This window comes from Rhinichthys klamathensis, unplaced genomic scaffold (genome assembly GCF_029890125.1).
Source record: "Rhinichthys klamathensis goyatoka isolate OS25496 unplaced genomic scaffold, OSU_Roscu_1.1 h1tg000040l_1, whole genome shotgun sequence".
NCBI classification, from domain to species: domain Eukaryota; kingdom Metazoa; phylum Chordata; class Actinopteri; order Cypriniformes; family Leuciscidae; genus Rhinichthys; species Rhinichthys klamathensis.
The window spans coordinates 10,968,385-10,989,297 of record NW_026606587.1 but is presented as its reverse complement, the minus strand read 5'-3'; the positions used below and the strand labels follow the sequence as shown (position 1 = coordinate 10,989,297).

Below are 20,913 nucleotides of genomic sequence, written 5' to 3'. Positions count from 1 at the left end.
GGTGCACTGACCAATGAGAGGAAAAAATGTAACACAATTTTGACCGTTTATGTTGCCTTTTGAAATTGAACCGAACCAAGAAGAAACCTGCAAAATTGTAAGAGTTGTAATTCCTTTTTTTGTAAAAAAGCAAACCGATCTCCAGGTCTGAAAAAACCCTTTATTCTACCAAAACTAAATTGTAAAATAGTAATTGTCTAAATTATAGCAGCAGGACAACAAGGACTTTCGCACTGGATGAACTTTTTCATAGCCTTTTTCAAAGCTTTTGGAGGAACTAAATTAGCTAATGCCGGGGACACACTTAACGACTAGCTAACATTCGAAGACTGAACTGAACACACTAGAGCTCTAGTTCCTAGAACTACCTGGTGCGAAAGCGCCGAAGCTAGGCCAGGGATGGGCAAACTCGGTCCTGGAGGGCCACTATCCTGCAGAGTTTAGCTCTAACCCTGATCAGACACTCCTGAACCAGCTGATCAATGTCTTCAAGATTGATCAAATGCTACAGGCAGGTGTGTTTGAAACTCTCCTCCGGGACCGAGTTTGCTCGAGGCAGATAAACTTCTGATTTTAAGTTACATGGTCAAGGCAGGAGTTGAAATATTGGATCTAACTTTCAAATAAATGTCTATTGTAACATTTATTCTGTTGCAGACTCTCTCCCAATAGATGTCTCATTAAGTGCAATACTAAAAACACAATATTATTTTTACAAACTGAGAGACGAGTTAAAATGTTTTGTCCCTGGTAACAGAGACGGTCCATAGAGCTGAAGTTGTACTGAACCCAGAATATTCATATAAACATGTTGTACCTTAGTTTCCTTCTTGTGTCCTCCAGCCAGCAGTTTCATTACAACAATATTGGGTTTGGCCACTTTAAGGATGCGGTTAACCTACAGCAGAAAGCAACATATCACAATATTACACAATATATAACTGACAATGTAAGAATCAATGCAACACTATATGACTTCACATTCTCCATTGTATATAATCATTTTGTTTCCATCCATCAAAAAGAAAATATGAGTCATTTTTTTCATTTTAAAGTCTTAATATTATTTTCAAAAAGGCAATACTACAAAGTTATGTAGGCTGAATATCCTCCAAAAATAGCTACACTGTGATATATACACTAACATTAAAACATGGGAGGTCCGTTTTTTTAAAGAAAATACAACTTTTATTCAGCAAGGATCATACTGATCATAAATTACAGTAAAGACTTTGACATTGTTGTGAAAAACTTCTTATAAATGTAATGTAACTTTCTAATAATTAAAAAAAAATCACAGTTTAGACAAAAACCAGCATAACTGTTTTCAACATTGATAATAATAAGAAATGTTTCAAATCATCATATTAGAATGATTTCTGAAGGTTCATAAGACACTGAAGACTGGAGTAATAATGCTGAAAATTCAGCTTCGCATCACAGAAATAAATTACATTTTAAAATAAATATTAAAATCGAAAACCAAATACCAATTCCTACTATATATTTGTGTTAATAAGACTGGACTGGCTCACATAGCAATAGAAGGACTGTTTGAAATGTACCTCTGCATCAGGGCTGGTGACGTTTTCAAGTATAAGTTTGGCCTGCTGGAAATGTTTACTGGCTGCCATATAGAGATCCGCTGAGCGAGGAGGAGGATTGTACTTCTTCAAATCTGACATTTCCTACATTTACACACACACACAAACACAGTTTACTTTAATCTTTGGACAGGATAGTTGCAGTAAACATGACCCTGAAGTGAGTAAAATCAGAGCTACCTTAAACTGGATGTAGTGCACTGGTGGCGGTGTGACAACACTGTTGAAAGGGGCGAATCGATGCTCGTAGCGAACCTGCTCGCTGTCCAGTTCAAACTGAGGCTTGCGCACCTTTCTGTCCATATCCAACGCTATCATGGTCTGCAGAAATAAAGACTTTTAGTTTATTCAAAATACATTAAAAATACAACTCACACACATACAATGACTCGAATCCACCCCTTCAATGATGAGTATGTTTCTAATTTCGACATTAAAATTAATTTTCATTTGGAACGAAGTCAAAACCTGGGGGTACAATGAGTACTCCATTGTGTGTGTGTGTGTGTGTGTGTGTGTGTGTATGTGTGTATCAGGAAGCATCACCTTGTACATGCCAGCACACATGTTCTGGTAAGCTTGGCTCATGGTGATCTCTTTACTCAGAGGACGAGCTGAGGAGACAATGAAAACACAATAAGCGAGTCAGACCCAAACATCCCCATCCCATAGCAAGTGCAACTGTTGAATGAACGTGGGCCTGTGAGAACCTTTCTTCTTCTTCTTGCTCTTTTTGCTGCTTCGTACTTTCAGCTGCTCCTCCAGGATTCTCTCCTCTGCCATCTGAGAGCTGTCCGCTCGACTCAACGTGGACATGAGCCACGCATACAGGAACTCCGACAGGTACCTGAACATACATGGAGAGAAAGATATATCATTACTATTTTAATATTTATCTGACTCTCAGAATTTACCAGGCTGTTTAGCTACGGTCCCTTTAAGACTATATGCAAATGACCTCTGTTATGATTGGCTAACTTCTTCATGTGTAATACTAAATCCGACATTAACGTGCTAGCACTTTGGACTTCATTTAGGGAATCTTTCACGGATGCATCAATATTAAAACTGTGGCTGATGCCGATAATTCTAATAATATATATTAAATATATAATCATAATACTGACATATTATATTCAAAAATATTTTTGTTACAGAATTATTAAACAATTGTTATTATTTTTACTCATCCGCGATGCCTGGCGGTGGCGCTGGATATTACTTTTAATATTATTAAAAAATATATTTTATAAAGTTTTTGTTATGTATTAAAGGTTGTATCAGTGATTTCTGGCCCAAAAATAAATGTCTAATCTTTCCTAACGATCCGCTAGCTGCTCGCCCCATAAGCATGCCGTCCAAAAACCGCGTCTCTGTAGGCAGCCTAGGCTCTGAGATCTGCACACAAAAACAAATGTGTACAACCACCACTCAAAACCAAAATAAACAGTGTTCCAACCAATCACTGACAGGGGCGTCAGTGATTGGTTGGAACACTTTATTTTGGTTTTGAGTGGTGGTTGTACACATTTGTTTTTGTGTGCAGATCTCAGAGCCTAGGCTGCCTACAGAGACGCGGTTTTTGGACGGCATGCTTATGGGGCGGGCAGCTAGCGGATCGTTAGGAAAGATTAGACATTTATTTTTAGGCCTGAAATCACTGATACAACCTTTAAGTGCTATTATGCTATTTTGAATGTTCCTAATTTTGTTTTGGATTTCTCCTACAATAGGTGTAAGGCATCCAAGGTCAAAAAACATTAAATTTCTCATAATATACATTGCAGCTTCACTTCTTTTCTCACAGTGTCTGAAATGGTTCAATAAACTATTCAGTCTCTATCAACCCCTCCTTTCCGAAAGCCTACTCTGCTCTGATTGGTCAGATGAGCCAGTTTGTTGTGATTGGTCTAGTGCTTACAGTGCGTGTCAGAAACCAAACACACATTACCATATCTGAATTTCAGCACTGGACACTTCCTTCCTGTTTTGTGTGTGCCTGTGCATTCTGATCTGTCAATAGCATTTAAAGCATGTTTGTTTAGCTGTCGTACCAGTAGATGTAATAATACTCATGCATGCTGTAGAGCTCCAGCTCGAAGCCGCTGAGCAGGTACTGGATCATGATGCGCAGGTTATGATAGAGGATCCAGGTGCCCAGACAGGCTAAATGCTGCCTTTGAGGCTCCAGCTTCATCAGAAGACCGTGAAGAGCAGCGTCCACCTTCTCAGCCTAAACACCAACAAACACACTCAATGATGCTTTACAACCGACAGGATGGCAGCAGACTTTCAGAAGCATGACAATTTTGGTTAAAGGGATAGTTCACTTTGAAATACATTTTTGGTATGTTTTAGCTTACCTCAAGGGCATCCAAGATGTAGGTGTCTTTGTTTCCGCAGTAGTTTCAATTTTGATATTTTTAGGTCAAACCGTTCTTGTCTGTCAGTCATATAATGCAGGTCTATGGTGACTTCCTCAAAGAGCATGCACAGAGAAGTCCAAATTAAACATGATTTAATGATTTGATAAATGTAAATACACATTGATGGCCTAAGACATGAAACGAGCGGTTTGTGTGAGAAAACGAACGGTATTTATATCGTTTTTACCTCTTGTAACCACAGCCACGTGATCTGAGGGCGCGGGCGCTTCGGTCTTTTCCGGCAAGCGCCGGAAGTGATCTCTCGCGCGTGTACGTCACTCATACAATTGTTTTATTTATTTATTTTTTTAATTGCTTTCTTTTACAATGGTTTAAACATCCCGGATAAACGCAAATTAGTACCATTTTAATTAGCCGTCTTACCTACAATCTCTGTTCTGTGTAAACAATGAGTGACGTACACGCGCGAGAGATCACTTCCGGAAAAGACCGAAGCGCCGGCGCCCTCAGATCACTTGGACGTGGCTGTGGTTACAAGAGGTAAAAACGATATAAATACTGTTCGTTTTCTCACACAAACCGCTCGTTTCGTGTCTTAGGCCATCAATGTGTACTTACATTTACGAGTCATTAAATCATGTTTAATTTGGACTTCTCTGTGCATGCTCTTTGAGGAAGTCACCATAGACCTGCATTATATGACTGACAGACAAGAACGGTTTGACCTAAAAATATCAAAATTGAAACTACTGCGGAAACAAAGACACCTACATCTTGGATGCCCTTGAGGTAAGCTAAAACATACCAAAAATTAATTTCAAAGTGAACCATCCCTTTAAGTGGACTTTCAAAGGACGGGCAATAAAGATTTAAAATATATTAATTTGTGGTTTAAAGATGGGTTTGAAACGACATAGTGAGTAAATTATGACAGAACTTTTCATTTTTGGGTGAACTAACCCTTACATTTATGCATTTAGAACTTACAAAAGAGGAACAAAAGCAATAAATCTAATTCATTGACCGCTTTTAGTTCTTTGTAATAAACACCTATGAATCATGAGGAACAAGACCAGAAACACTTATTAAAAGAATAGTTCACCCAGAAATTAAAATTCATCAATCCTTTACTCAAAACCTGTATGAATTTCTTTCTCTGCTGAACTCAAAAGTAGATATTTTGGAGAATATGGAAACCGAACAGTTAATGGGCCCCATTGACTTCATAGTATCTTCAAAATATCTTCTTCAGAAATGCATACAGGTTTGGAGCAACTTGAGGGTGAGTAGATGCTGACAGAATTTTCATTTTTGGGTGAACTGTACCTTTAAGAAAGTATTAGGTTAAATTTTTTATTCATGTCAACTTTAACCAAACAAAACACATCTACGCACCTCGTCCTGAAGGGTGGCAAACTCCTCCAGTATGTGACCCAGCTTGTCTCTCTGGCGTGCTCTGTTGTGTCCGTGAATCTGGATAAGGCTGCAGAATGGCTGTGACACAAAATAACATCTAATCTTAATTCATCTAATCGAAAACACTATTTCACCTGCTGCAATAACATATCAAACAAAATGAATCACAAACCCGTGTGCAGTGTGTGACAAAGGAGTCAATGTAATCTTTAGCCTGGTGGTTATTGTTCAAACTGCATCTGTGAAAACAGTGAGGGAATATGATGTCATCTTAAAAGAGTCATGAAATGTGAATTTTAGCAAGATAAGGACAGGCAGAAGAAAAACTAAAACAGAATCACGAAACTAAGAATAACATTAGTTCAGCTTTAATAGTAAAAACGTAGTTTAAATGTTTTCAAAAGAGTTCAACATATAATACTTGTTAGCAGTGTTAGCACAAAAAATGTTAGCAGTGGGTATTTACGTCTTAAAATTTTAAAGGAGAAATGCCGCTTTAAATGGAGTGTTTAAATCAGTGGGCTTAAATCATGGTAGAAAATGGGGTAAAAATATTTTACAGTGTTACTTTGTTACACGTTACATGTAGTTACTATAGTAATACCTATAAATGATGCATTATTACATGCAACTAAACCAAACCCCAATCCTAACCCTGTAGTGAGTACATGTAATTCATTAATATTACTCAGTACTTAAACGTATACTCAACACTGTAACAAGGACATCTCAAAATAAAGAGTAACCGAAAATGGTCTCTTCTTTCTAAATTGTGTTTTTTTTTAATGCAAAAATCCTACTAACATTATAAATGCACCTCGGGAAACATTGTAAATAAAAAAACAAATGCAGAAACTTCATGTAATTTATAAGCAACAAATTAATTAAAGAGTAAATAATATAGAGTGAAGAAATAATCACTCACTTTGTGGAGAGGACAGGTGGGCTGACAAAATAGCGCAATGCATCTTTAATCATATCCTGCATCAGATGAGTCCCAAACACCTTCTTATTGTCAATCAGAAATGTGGTCTGCATCACACACACACAGACAGACACACACACACACACACAGAAGTATTATCAGACTATCTACATGTCAGTCTAACCAGTAACCATCCTATTATTCTGTCACTATATGTAACAATTTATCCGAGACCAGTTTTATATGTGATATAGTTATGTGTTAAATGTGTTATTCGTTGATAATTAAGCATTTAAAAAATGCATTTCTTGACCAGAGAAGTTTATTTATTATTTTTTAAAGCCACGGCAGCAGCAAGGCGATGTTCATGTTGAGAAAAAGAGTGAATAAGTCATACAATTAAAAAAGGCTGTATAAGACATTTAAAGTCACCATGAAATCAAATGGACAATTCCTGTTTTTTTATGTAATGCTGCAGTGTTTTCTTTTATAAATGATAAATAATTGATGTGCCCTCATAATCTTTCATTAAAATAATTTCCCCTCCCTCTTGCAGTTGGGCAACCTGTCACTAACATGAGATCACAGCAATAGCAAACCACAACCATCCAATCAATTCCCCAAAGACAAAATTGAGTCAATTTTTCCTCATTCAAGAAGCCGTTTCACTCGGATACACGTCAGAATAGGACAGAAAGGACGATCTGAACTTCCATTTTATGCTGAATTTAAGATTAATGCAAAACAAATTCAGACGATACTTCAATTACATCAGTTGAACATATGTCTGAATAAAAACCTTGTCTCTTTAGATTTAAAACAGTCCAGTAGCATATCTTTAACAGTCATTAAAGATTAAGAAATATTTAGTTTTTTTGTCCATTTTCTATATATTCCAGATCTCTGAGTAAAGCACAAGCTTCAGATGTAAAGATATTTATGTCAGATGAAGTTGGTCTTACCTGTAGCAGAGATCTAGACATCACACACGGAGACTGCTCACTGAACTCACAGAAGAAATCCTGAAACCACAAACACTCATCAGGATTAGTTACAGTTCTCTCGAATACTACCACAGAATGCATGTGTTAATACCCAGTTATGTTACCAAGATGCTGTGCAGGTTGGTTATGTTGATGACCTCACAGACATTTTTAATGCGCTCAATGAGTTTGCTGAAGTAGTTGACCATCTCTTCTCTCTTAATGATCTTGGCGTAGCGTGGGAAAGTGGGCGGGAGCAGGCGCTGGTTAACCAGCGGCTCAAAACCCATCATGATTGGGTGATCTGGAAAAAGCATGGTGTGTACATTTGGGGAATTAGAAAATTAATTCAACATTACATTTTTAATTGTTTTGAGACTGTTACCTCCTTTGGTTGTGTCATTCTGTGACTGTATTCCATACTGTATAGAGGAGTGTATCGCGGGCAGTAAGTCAGCAGCCTGAGTCATCAGCTTCTGTGCTTCGCTGACAGCACTCGTCTTAAATGCCGAATCACCCAATAAAAGATTAGATATTTGTGAAGCAATATGCTTGAGTGAATTTAATAGTGTCATACCTCTTTTTTAGTGAAGGAGATGAGCGCGCTAAGCAGCAGGCGAGTGAATTTAACACGGCTGAAGAGAGCCAAGCATTGCTGATGCTGAAGGCAGAAGAGAAGGATGATGATCAAAACTCTCAGGATTTCTGTACAGTGCTGTCGTCTGGCTGATAATACACGCCAATAACACCCAAAGCATCCACACATCTCTTTATCTTCAGTTTAGCCTTCGGGGAAATGATTATGTACTTACATCCAGTTCCACCTCAGGATCTCTTTGTTCACCCTGTCGACTGCGTGTACTCTGTAAAAAAAAAAAGAAAAAGGAAGAAACAAATATTTAACAAGTCAAGAAAAAAGAAGGAAAAGCTACAAGGTATCGTGCAAAGTCTTGAGATGGAGTCACCATACCTTTACTTTCCTCTGAAGTTCATCCTCAACATCTTTCAGCATTCCTATAGAAATTTTAAATGGCGAAATGAAAAGACTGAACAACAAAATCCTACAAAAACATGTAGTTAATTTACATTTTGCATAAGGAAGACGAAGCCTAATATTTTGCAACGCTGCATTATTTTAATCATAATTAACAACATTTACCCTTAAATTCTTTTTACTGTAGTTCATCTAGATGCTTTACTTTTCGTTTTTTCTACACTATCTTTCAAAAGTTTGGGATCATTAGGAATTATTACTAGTTTTATAAGTTTCTATTGCTCACCAAGGCTGCATTTATTTGATCAAAAATACAGTAAAAACAGTAATATTGTGAAATATTATTACAATTTAAAATAACTTTTGTATTTTAACATATAATTCATTCAGATTCATTTTATTTAAATAGGGACAATGCACAAGTTAACATTAACCTTGTTTAAAAAACAAAGAGAGATGCATTGTGCCAGGCTGTAGCACAAGTGCTATTTTCCGCCCGTAGTCCCCATTAAAACTACATTTCCATTACTGCAGTCTTCAGTGTCACATGATCCATCAGAAATCATTCCAATGTGCTAATGTCACTTTTTGTCAGAATTGGTGAGAAAAGGTGCTTTATTGTCACAACAGTGAAAAATAAATCAAATTGAAAGTAAATACTAAAATTATTTTATTTACGCAAAATATAAAAATCACAATCGAGATCGGTCTTTACACTCACCTGTCACTCTCAGATCTGTTACGTTATTTGCCATTTTAAAGCCGTAAGTCATGGCCTGAAAATCTTCCTGCGATTGGAAAACAGAAAAATTCATTTTTACTGAATAAACCAACAGAAAAATTCAATTACAATAAAAAGTACAATAAAAATAAATGGTGACTGGTGACTAATGGCCACACCGCAACTAAATATTTCATTTATAAATAATCTACATATCGTCAGTAATAATACCAGGCATTTTTAAGGCATGGAGGCATGTAAACCTATTGTAGGAGACCTTCAAAACAAAATATGGAAACATTTAAAATAGCATAACGGGGGCAATTTAATAAAACAACACAATTTGAACAAGAGTCACATAAGACAATTGAATGTGTCTTGCCTCCTCAAACACAGCGGCTTTGTTGACTTTCTCGCGGGCGATGTCGCAGATCTTGAGGATGCCCAGAGCGAAGGCTTTAAGAGCAGGGTCTTGAATAAGATCCGGGTTATGAACATATAGACACGTAAACACAGTCTGAGCCAGAGAATGCCCCTCCAGCCATGTGATCTGAGACAGATGAAGACAACATGACAGAATATTCAATACAGTCAGTAAACTCAAATGCAGCTTTTTCCAGCCACTGCTTTCTTTAGTATACACTACCATCTCAATGTCACATGATCCTGCAGAAATCATTCTAATATGCTGATTTGATTTGAAGAAACATTTCTTATTATTATCAATGTTGAAAACAGTTGTGCTGCATAATATTTTTGTGGAACCATGATAATATTTGTCCATGAAAATAAAGTTGTTGTTGTTTTTTATCATTACAGACACTTTATTATTTTTATTATAATGTTTTTTTACTTTGCAATTGATACACAGCTTCATGAAACAACTTTTTGTGTTTGACGATATCAATACTGACCAGACAGCAAAAACATGTGTCCATGATCCCGATGAGCTCAGGAATACTCAGATCCTTCACTCGTATGGCCTCATCCTTCAGAAAAAGAGGAAGACAGAAGGAATAAGAAATAGGAAAGAGAGACGAAAAGAGAGAGTACACTTTCAGTAAAGTATAGTACTGTGAATAATGTAAATAAAAGCCTAAACCAAATCTGTTCTGTTTTAGAAAATTTGGACTAAACCGCTCAATTCATATGGATTAGTTTTACGATCCCTTTATGAACTTTTTGAAGCGTCAAAGTGGTAGTTGCGTAGATGTCAATGGAGGGACAGAAATCTCTCAGATTTCATCAAAAAGATCTTCATTTGTGTTCCGAAGATGAACGAAGTTCTTACAGCCAGGTTTGGGTGAGGAATTAATGACAGAATTTTCCTTTTTGGGTGAGCTGTCCCTTTAAACTCACTATATTCAGGTTCATTATTACAATTACATCCCTTTACGAGACAAAATAAAAGATCAGGAGCGAGGTGAACCCAGCTCTTTCGAGTGCTACCTTAACAGCTTGTTCAAAGTTGAGGACTTTACGGTTGACTTGGTTTCCGATCATCCCAGCATCCATCTTCGGATCCATCATCTCGATGGCTGACATCGCCTCAAACAGACCAAACCTACAGGAACACGAGCATTACGTATACCGAACGGATGCACCAAATGTTGAATTACATGTAAAAGTATTTCTTTGCTCAAAAAAATGTAATAAAAATGTCTTACAGTTTGTCATGGAGCAACTCGCCAAGTTTGAGCTCTGCAAAAACAAACTCATTTAATCAGCAAATTTGGTTTCAGATTCAAGATTAATCAACACGTGAGCACAATAAAACACGACTGATGGCAACAGAACGGTCCAAAAATCTCCTGTGCACAATAACACAGATGTATTGAGGTGACTTATGGCGCAGTGCTGGAGCTCAATCATGATGTGGTCAAGCTCAAATGGGAAAGGAAGTTAATTTTAGAACTCTTAGTGACCATAAATGGTAAAAATTAAAATATCAGCAAAATTTCTGCAGCCATGCCCCATTGCACTTTTAGATGATGGATCTTACATGCAAAGACACAATATCCTCGTGAATCACAGATCACTGATCAGAATATTGTCTGTAATGGGATATGAAGTCTGCATCCTGTTGTTTAGGAATATAACTTTTTACTTTTATAAATAACTGGCAGTTGCAGGCTACATGGCCATTTTTTTTTTGCTTGTTTTTGGAAAAATCTGGTTTGAATATTAATGTAAATGTTATATAAACAAGGAATATTTTTCTCCATCTTTCTCAGGGCTTTGTGGAAAATGGCTATTCTGAGAAAAGACCGTTGTGATCATTGACAGTGACATCTACTGTGGAGTTCAGCCAATGATAACTCAAAGCTTTGTCGTGCCCATGAAACACACACACTCCTATGCAAAAAAAAACAAAAAAAGAAAAGATGGACCAAGCGCAAACTGGCTAAATACTAAGCTTTTGTCTTACCCACAAATTATTGGTCAGGAAATTAGCCAAATGCACTACTAAAAAAAGCCATTGCTCTCATAGAAAAACATCAAAGCCAGAATAAAGTTTTTGGCAGAATATGGGAAGTTGGTTCAGGCTCTGTGGTTCTGTAGTGAATATTTGGTCTCACATTAAACTCAAATGAACTGGGAGACATTTTTGAACTACTCTGAGGCCATTAACTTTGAGCAGAACAACACTGACTCTTCTTCCTGTAAAAAAGCAGTCTGAGAGTTGGGGAAGGCTATTCTGCGCTAAGTTTCTTTATCTACAATATTTGTGCAATTCTTGCTAATTTCCTGACCAGTGATTTGTGATTAAAATGGTAAAAAAAAAAACATCAAAAGACCACTAAATATTTTTTTACTACATTTTTGGCTTGGCCCATTTGTTTTGCCACATAGTGCACACACATAGACACACACCTTTACAAGCTCCTTTGAATTCTTTGGTGACGTCCACCCAGTCGGCATTGTTTCTCATCTTCTCTGGGATCCCAAGACCCCAACCTCCCTCCTCCTCCTCTACCGATGACTTCATCACCATTGAGACAGCTACGAACATAAAAAAATATGTGCATTAAAACCATTTTTATTAAAGGGAAAGTAAGACTTTGGAACAAGATTGAAGATATTTTTGATGAAATCTGAGAGATTTCTGTCCCTCCATTGACAGCTGCCAAACTTCCACTTTAACGTTCATAAAACTAATCTTTATTAATTGAGCGGTTTAGTTAAAATTTTCTAAAGAGACTCGATCGCTTTATATGATGAACATAACGAACATAAACAGAAGCTCAACCGAACCTTCTTGACTCGCGAGAATGAACCTCATTGGGTCTCACACGTCCAACGAACATGCTTGAGCTTTCGTTTACAACTTCACAACTGATGTGTGAGTTGATGAATGTTTATATGTGAATAAAAGCATAAATTCGATCTGTTCATCACATTAAGCGATCGTGTCTCTTCAGAAAATGTTGGACTAAACCGCTCAATTCATATGGATTAGTTTTACGATCTCTTTATGAACTTTTTGAAGCGTCAAAGTCGTAGTTGCGTAGCCTCAGATTTCATTAAAAAGTCTTAGGCCTATGGGTTTGGAATGACATTCATTGTGAGTAAATAATGACAGAATTTTCATTTTTGGGTGAACTAACCCTTTAAGAGTTGCCAGGAATATCTTGTACAAGCACATATTAATATGACAAATTAGGGAATATAAGGGAAAGACAGAATATTTAATTAATAATGTATATGATTATGTAAACAATGGAACTATATCAAGACTTCATATTGAGCGTGAGGGCCACTTCAACAGTTTGCACGACTAAAATTGAGTGTTTTTAAATAACTGGGTTTCAGCACAATATATGTCTCAAAACCTTGTGAGTTACCAACCTATAGACACATTTTGGGGCAATATATGCAACACCACATGATGCGGTCTCGGTAGGCAGTTCACTAGGTTGAGCACAACTAAATATGTCCTTATTGGGCATTTCTTCAAGCTACAATCAGGCATGACAGACCATAGGCATAGGCACAGACACTCAAACAAACTCCAGTATTTTGCTAGGTTAAATACTGTACTAATGAGGACACTTGTGGAGAAGAACTCATGGTCACTGTACTGCAACCTCCCTTTGTTGTTGTTACTGGTCGACGACGAATCGTCTTTGAATTCAGGTGAGTGTTTTAATGGATATAATAGGATATTAATTACACGTTTGATTTGGTCAAATTATTTAAATACAGAACCACCATCGATGTGTCAAACTGCACATGCACAAATAGCCAATGACATTAGCGAAGAGCGATAAATGCTAAGCTGACTAACCCCTAACATATATCATTAGTGCTAAATATATACTTTAAAACATTTGAAATACATATTTATTAACAAAAAGAAATTCAAAGGGTACATAAATACAATACCTTTAGAAAGGCAGTCTTTCTGTGCTGTTGCAAATATACAGCGCTGCTGCAGCGGACGCCTGTGAATGACATCATACTGTGATTTGCATTCTGGGACATGTAGTTCTGAGCTTTGAAGCCGTAAAATATGTAAGATGTTTGTTATAACTTGTTATTTATTCTGGTTAAAAATATTATTACTTTGTCAAAATGTTTAATCTATAAATATAGGCCTTAATAATAATATATTCAATCTACACTTTACAATAAATATAATATTTCATATAACATTTAATAATTATTTTATGATAAAAAATAAATAACAATGATTAAAAACATAAATAACAATAAATAAAAATAGCAATGACAATAAATAATAACAAAATCACAAAATTAAAAGCAATGTAAGAAAATAATGTATCACGATGTTTGTAAAACGTAAACGTAAAATTTATAATTATATATATATATATATAATAAATAATATATATAAATATAATAACATACAAATCTAGAAAATATATATAAACAAACAAACACATATATAAAAAAAATTATGTTAGATGCGATTCATCGATTTGCATATGTGTAATATAAATGACTAATGGTTTTTTTACTCACGTCTACCGTCGTTACGTTAGTCACGCTAGAAGCAGCGCAGCGCTGTGTGTGGACGCTGATCTGTAGTCCATCTGTGCGTCAGACTCTGATGTGACACATGAGGTGCAGATCCTGGATTCTGCGCCAGCTCTGTTACTGGACGCGCCCTCACTTCCGAGTGTGTGTTGGGGGTTAGAGTCAATAATAATAACACCATCAGGGGGCTTGTGTTGTGTCTGTGCTGCCAAGAGATCGCGCTGCGAGGAGTTCAGATGGCGCAGCTCTCGCATGCTTTAAAGGTTGGTGCTCGCATGTATTTTATGCATGTGCCAGTGACAGAGATCAGCTGTCCTGTTAGCGTATCTGTGCTAACACTGGAGCTTTCTCTGTAGGACAGGTGGATCTGACATGATCCTGAGTGGACTTCATTCATACAGGAGGGGTTTTATCAACTTAATAATTAATAATGCCTTTGAATTAATTATTCATTAGCTGATCTGAATCTGACTGTAATATATAGCCAACCTCCTCTGACAGCCTAATTTAAATAGGAGTGGACTGTACTTGCACAATTACTGGCCTTGGCTCAAAACCTAATGTGCTCCCTACATGGACAGCTTTTTTGGGAGCCTATTATGCCCTAAAATGGCTGTCCAGATTGAAAGCACAGTAGGTTTCCATGTCCTAAAAATGCTGTCTGTGTGGGCAGGTAGGCTAGCCTATGATGCACAAACAATATTGTTTATGTTGACAGCTCTCTAGAGTTTGATGCTTTAAAATGTCTGTGTGGACAGCAAATATAATCTAGTTAGGAAGCTCAGTAGATTTTGATGCTTCAAAATGCTCTGAAATAGGCTTTTACACCCTAAATGCTGTTGGAAGCTCTTCTAAAGTTTGATGTCTAAAAATGAAGTCTTTATAGGCAGAAATGCTGTCTAGGTAGGAAGCTCAGTAGGTCTTAATGCCCAAAAATGCATGTGGACTGTTAGATTATGATGGCCATTGGCCAACAATCTTGCCTAGTGTGGCAGCTCAGTAGGCACTGATGCACAAGAGAGTGTTTTCACAAGTGTGTAGTGTTTTCATCTAGGTAGCTGTATAGGTAGTTTGCTCACTAGGTTTTGAGACACAGCCGTTAATCTTGATTTAGATTCTTGCTGCTGTTTTTGTTTTTTCCTCCCTTGAATAAGTAAAATGCTTATGATTTAAGACGGTATAAAGTGGCCTATGTTGCTGTGTAAACTCAGACTGATTTTAATGCAATAGTGTGACTTGATTCTCTTTATAAATTTAAATGTGATTTTCTGTAAAAATGCATTTCTACATTTCCCCCCCTCAGCAGTCAGTTTGACGTTTTATTGAATGTGAGAAGATATGAATAAACCCAAAATGGCAGCAGAAAAAAGGTTAGTTTTTGTTTCCAACTTAAATACACACGTAGTAAGCTTTGCCAGTGTGTACTTGGCCTGTTGTGATGGTTTCCTGTGTTCCCAGTGCTTCCCGGGTGCTGATGTTGCTGAGTCAGCTGGAGAGACTGAACGAGGAGCCCAAAGTCTCTGATAAGGATGCCATCCGACAAATCACAGGAAAAGTCCTTCACCTCATCCAGACCCAAGGTGACCTGACACACAAAACCAATGCATTAACACAATGCTTGATCAGCAGCTTCAAACATGCTCAATAATTCCTGGTCTTTTTGTGGGAAATTAAGGGACTTAAAGTGCCCCTATTATGCTTTTTCAGATATTACCTTTCATTCAGTGTGTTACATAGATGTTTGTGAATGTAAAAGGTCAGCAAAGTTTTAAAGATAAATACTATTAGTAAATACTAATGTTAACCAAAAGCCAAATAGCTATTCAGATATTGTTTTTTAACTATTTAGATTTGAATAGATTTTTCAGGGTTGTCTTGAATGTCCCGTTCTCCTCCAAAGTTGGTAGTAGGACTGTAATAGGAAACATTCACTTATTGGTAGCATTTTATAAAACCAATGAGGTTCATTCCTGTGTTACGCATCATGTTTGAGCTTCTGCAAGAACCAATGAGGTTCATTCTCGTGTTACGCATCACGTTTGAACTTCTGCAAGAACCAATGAGGTTCATTCTCGTGTTACGCATCACGTTTGAGCTTCTGCAAGAACCAATGAGGTTCATTCTCGTGTTACGCATCATGTTTGAGCTTCTGCAAGAACCAATGAGGTTCATTCTCGTGTTACGCATCACGTTTGAACTTCTGTAAGAACCAATGAGGTTCATTCTCGTGTTACGCATCACGTTTGAGCTTCAGCAAGAACCAATGAGGTTTATTCTCGTGTTACGCATCACGTTTGAGCTTCGGCAAGAACCAATGAGGTTCATTCTCGTGTTACGCATCACGTTTGAGCTTCGGCAAGAACCAATGAGGTTCATTCTCGTGTTACGCATCACGTTTGAGCTTCGGCAAGAACCAATGAGGTTCATTCTTGTGTTACGCATCACGTTTGAGCTTCGGCAAGAACCAATGAGGTTCATTCTTGTGTTACGCATCACGTTTGAGCTTCGGCAAGAACCAATGAGGTTCATTCTCGTGTTACGCATCACGTTTGAGCTTCGGCAAGAACCAATGAGGTTCATTCTCGTGTTACGCATCATGTTTGAGCTTCTGCAAGAACCAATGAGGTTCATTCTCGTGTTACGCATCACGTTTGAACTTCTGCAAGAACCAATGAGGTTCATTCTCGTGTTACGCATCACGTTTGAGCTTCAGCAAGAACCAATGAGGTTTATTCTCGTGTTACGCATCACGTTTGAGCTTCGGCAAGAACCAATGAGGTTCATTCTCGTGTTACGCATCACGTTTGAGCTTCGGCAAGAACCAATGAGGTTCATTCTTGTGTTACGCATCACGTTTGAGCTTCGGCAAGAACCAATGAGGTTCATTCTCGTGTTACGCATCACGTTTGAGCTTCTGCAAGAACCAATGAGGTTCATTCTCTTGTTACGCATCACGTTTGAGCTTCTGCAAGAACCAATGAGGTTCATTCTCTTGTTACGCATCACGTTTGAGCTTCTGCAAGAACCAATGAGGTTCATTCTCTTGTTACGCATCACGTTTGAGCTTCTGCAAGAACCAATGAGGTTCATTCTCGTGTTACGCATCATGTTTGAGCTTCTGCAAGAACCAATGAGGTTCATTCTCGTGTTACGCATCACGTTTGAGCTTCAGCAAGAACCAATGAGGTTCATTCTCGTGTTACGCATCACGTTTGAGCTTCTGCAAGAACCAATGAGGTTCATTCTCGTGTTACGCATCACGTTTGAGCTTCTGCAAGAACCAATGAGGTTCATTCTCGTGTTACGCATCACGTTTGAGCTTCGGCAAGAACCAATGAGGTTCATTCTCGGGTTACGCATCACGTTTGAGCTTCTGCAAGAACCAATGAGGTTCATTCTCGTGTTACGCATCACGTTTGAGCTTCGGCAAGAACCAATGAGGTTCATTCTCGGGTTACGCATCACGTTTGAGCTTCGGCAAGAACCAATGAGGTTCATTCTCGTGTTACGCATCACGTTTGAGCTTCGGCAAGAACCAATGAGGTTCATTCTCGTGTTACGCATCACGTTTGAGCTTCTGCAAGAACCAATGAGGTTCATTCTCGTGTTACGCATCACGTTTGAGCTTCTGCAAGAACCAATGAGGTTCATTCTCGTGTTACGCATCACGTTTGAGCTTCGGCAAGAACCAATGAGGTTCATTCTCGGGTTACGCATCACGTTTGAGCTTCTGCAAGAACCAATGAGGTTCATTCTCGTGTTACGCAGCACGTCTGAGCTTCGGCAAGAACCAATGAGGTTTGTTCTCACGCGTCAAGCATGCATTGAGCTTCTATTTATGTTCGCTGATCAATGTTTATATGTGAATGAAAGCCTACATTTAATCTGTTCATAATATAAAGCGATCGTGTCTCTTCAGAAAATTTGGACTTAATCACATGGATTTGTTTTACGATCTCTTTTTGAAGCATCAAACGGCCTGAGCTTGCTGAGATGCTGAAGAGATCAGCTGTGAAATGTGACAGCTCTGGGATATCCAGCACTCGCTCGCTCTTCCCCCTGACCCCCGCTGACCGTAACTGTACACCGCATATGCGTAATATCTCTACTGTCTGCACAGTGACGCCCAGTCGCCCACACCATGCCATCAGCAACTGAGAGAAAGTATGGAAATGTTCCCACGTCTCCGAATGGTCGCCCCTTGTGCCCTCTCTCTCGCTCGCTCCCTCCCTCCCTCTCTCAGAGATCCCCTTCACATTTTCTCTCTCTCTCTCTCTCAGTTCCCCTTCAAATTCTCGGCCATATCCTCACACGCTCGTGACCGTCATTGATCTGTCATGGGCTTTGCAGGCGTGTGTGTTTTGACTGACAGCTCCTGGGCTGTGGGAGGGGTCTGTGTCTATGTGAAATATGATTACCCCGGTGTAGAATTTCCCCAGTATCAGTGTTATGGATGAAGCGCTGGAGTGTGTTCAGGTTATGAGAAGAGGCATAAGAGTGGTGGGTTGGATATGTGTTAGGAATAAAGATGGCCTACAGAACCCATGTCAGAAGGAAGACGAGTGGTTTGTGCCGGCCCTCGTGCAGCCCTGGTAAGATCAGAGCTTTTTCTAAACTTTCCAAACAATACTTATGATATGTGAAGATCAAGTTTCACACTTTAAAGGATAGTTCACCGAAAAATAAATGAAAACTGTGTCATCATTTAAACATCATTTAAACATCATTCAAGTTGTTTCAAACTGTGTGAGTTTCTTGTTAAACACAAAAGAAGATATTTTGAAGAATGTTGGTAATCAAACAGTTGACGACCATTGACTTCCATAGTAGGAAAACAAATACAATGGAAGTCAATGGCTAACGTCAACTGTTTGATTACCAACATTCTTCAAAATATCTTCTTCTGTGTTCAACAGAGGAAAGAACCAACTGCGAGGACTTGATATGATGCCAACTCTGATAACAAAATTGTCCTTTTTGGGTGAACTATCCCTTTAAGTATTATAGTGTTGCAGCCCCTATAATAATTCAAATTTTCATATCTCTTTTATAATTTCGTACATTTTAATACTATATAGCAAATCTCAAGTGCTCTAATCTGCTAAATGTGGAGAGTTAGACATTAAGGGTATTATAAAGATTAATGATGTGTATAGTATGAAGCGCAATACAAATAAAATGTGCTTGACTATTATTGAATTTTATAGTAAAAGTTATTAATTTTAAATTCAGCTTTAGTTCTTTTCACAATTTTTCAGTTAAGTTATTAAAACTTTTTATTATAATAAAACAGATTAACATCAAAACTTTCACCCAACTAAACAGATATATATATATATATATATATATATATATATATATATATTTATAATAAATGTATTTCAATTATTATAATGATTATGATTGTAATGATTATAGTTGTTTTTTTGTAATCTTATTGGTGAATTATCAGTAAAATAAAGGCAGATTAACTGCAAACAAATTGCATTCTACTAAACCCAGTTATAATCCTTAAAATAAAGGAAATGATTGAATGTCAAATGTAAATGTAAAAGTTGTTTATTATTATTATTTATTATTATTTTAGTAGTAGTTAATAGTAATGTTTCTAAAGCAGATTTCTAAAGCAGAAGTGTAGTTTGAATAAATGTCAAAATGTAATTAATTTATGAACTTGTGGCAGCTATATGAATTAAAGTTAAAAAAAATATAAATATATTTCAGTTTGAAATTTCTTAGCATGCTCTTAGCATTTCTTTATTTGAGTGGGGGAGTGATCTTGTTACTCTGCACTTGGATCCGGTTTGAAATGCATTGACGTGTTCGTCTGATCTTTGCTCGTGTCTCTCCGGTTACTCCGTGTCCATTGGAGAGTTCAGAGTGATTGAAACCATGCGCCGCCTCAGCCTGACATGTGTACTCTCCAGCCTTCTGCCATGTCATCAGTTTATGATTTGCGCAGCACTTTTTATTTATGTCTGTGTGTGTACATCTAGGCTGGGATATGTAACAAGTTAATTTGCCGTTAATAGTAGATGGAGCGGCCGTGTCTCGTGCGCGTGTCATTTAAGAGGGATCTTGGCATGCATAACTCAAGCACGCTGTTATATTTACCGCTGGCCAAACTTCTTGTTCTTCCCGAGGTGTTGGATTCAGAAGTTCCACCTCCTGCTCGACTGCTTCGCTTTTAAATATCTCGAGTTGTTGTTAACGTTACTCTGCAGTCTTTAGACTGTGACTGTGTTGAGTTGATTTAAGTGCTCTAATAATAAGTTAAGTGCTCTAATAATAGAACCGGTCAACAAGTGTCATTATTTTGCCAAAGGTTTAGTGCCATTTTTAAGGTCATAAATGAAAGATGAAAAGTGTGGGGAGGGAGGGGAAATTATTATTAAATACTTTTGTGTACTTTTTTTTCTAATTAAGTCAATATTCAATATCTATGGAAGCTTGTTTCCGCCACTAAATAAAAAAATAAAAGGTAATTGCGACTTTTTATCTCACAATTCTGAATTTGTCTCGCAATTTTGACTTTTTTTCTTAGAATTGCATGATATAAACTCGCAACTGCGAGTTATAGTTAGAATTGCGTGATATAAAGTTGCAAGTGCGAGTTAAAAAGTCAGAATCGCAAGAAAAGAAGTCAGAATTGTGAGATATAAAGTCTCAATTATCTTTTAAATTGTTTTATTCTGTTTAAGTTTCCATAAATATCACATTTATACACTACTGTTCAAAAGTTTAGACCAAAGATTGCAATTATTTGATAAAAATAAGTAATATTGTTAAGTGTTAAAATCCTGATTTCTATTTGAATATATTGCAAAATGTAATTTATTTAAAGCTGGATTTTCAGCATCATTACTCCAGTCTTCAGTGTCA

At 37.4% G+C, this 20,913-nt stretch overlaps 2 protein-coding genes across 5 annotated transcripts in view; one reads left to right on the top strand and one right to left on the bottom strand.

Moving 5' to 3' along the window:
* Window positions 1–697: 697 nt before the first annotated feature.
* Window positions 698–13,523, bottom strand: naa35 (N-alpha-acetyltransferase 35, NatC auxiliary subunit). The gene is made up of 22 exons (XM_056246856.1): window positions 13,417–13,523; window positions 11,905–12,033; window positions 10,698–10,731; window positions 10,480–10,594; window positions 9,945–10,019; window positions 9,413–9,580; window positions 9,031–9,097; window positions 8,286–8,329; window positions 8,128–8,178; window positions 7,893–7,976; window positions 7,701–7,815; window positions 7,441–7,619; window positions 7,295–7,354; window positions 6,333–6,439; window positions 5,580–5,646; window positions 5,387–5,485; window positions 3,659–3,837; window positions 2,315–2,451; window positions 2,151–2,218; window positions 1,785–1,925; window positions 1,566–1,688; window positions 698–898 (listed from the first exon to the last, which is right to left on the bottom strand). Exons 2-22 carry the CDS (start codon window positions 12,023–12,025, stop codon window positions 713–715), a joined length of 2,220 nt encoding a protein of 739 aa, XP_056102831.1. The 5' UTR covers window positions 12,026–12,033; window positions 13,417–13,523; the 3' UTR covers window positions 698–712.
* Window positions 13,524–14,118: 595 nt separating this feature from the next.
* The window catches only part of agtpbp1 (ATP/GTP binding carboxypeptidase 1), a 49,585-nt gene continuing 42,790 nt past the window's right edge, over window positions 14,119–20,913 (top strand). The window contains exons 1-3 of one of the 4 annotated variants that reach the window (XM_056246852.1): window positions 14,120–14,294; window positions 15,335–15,401; window positions 15,490–15,611. In XM_056246852.1, coding sequence (XP_056102827.1) covers window positions 15,370–15,401; window positions 15,490–15,611 — 154 coding nt within the window. In that variant the 5' untranslated portion in view covers window positions 14,120–14,294; window positions 15,335–15,369. Of the gene's footprint in view, window positions 14,295–15,334; window positions 15,402–15,489; window positions 15,612–18,416; window positions 18,624–20,913 lie in introns of those variants that run through there. The other 3 variants (XM_056246853.1, XM_056246854.1, XM_056246855.1) reach the window with 3 other exon arrangements.

Bases quoted from the DNA above. Each gene is read 5' to 3' on its own strand.
- naa35 (XM_056246856.1), bottom strand. From the start codon at position 12,025: ATGGTGATGAAGTCATCGGTAGAGGAGGAGGAGGGAGGTTGGGGTCTT. The intron at 6,440-7,294 runs GTAAGACCAACT...TGTGTGATGCAG, and splicing joins TGTCTAGATCTCTGCTACAG to ACCACATTTCTGATTGACAA. The intron at 3,838-5,386 runs GTGCGTAGATGT...GTTGGTGTTTAG, and splicing joins TTGCCACCCTTCAGGACGAG to GCTGAGAAGGTGGACGCTGC.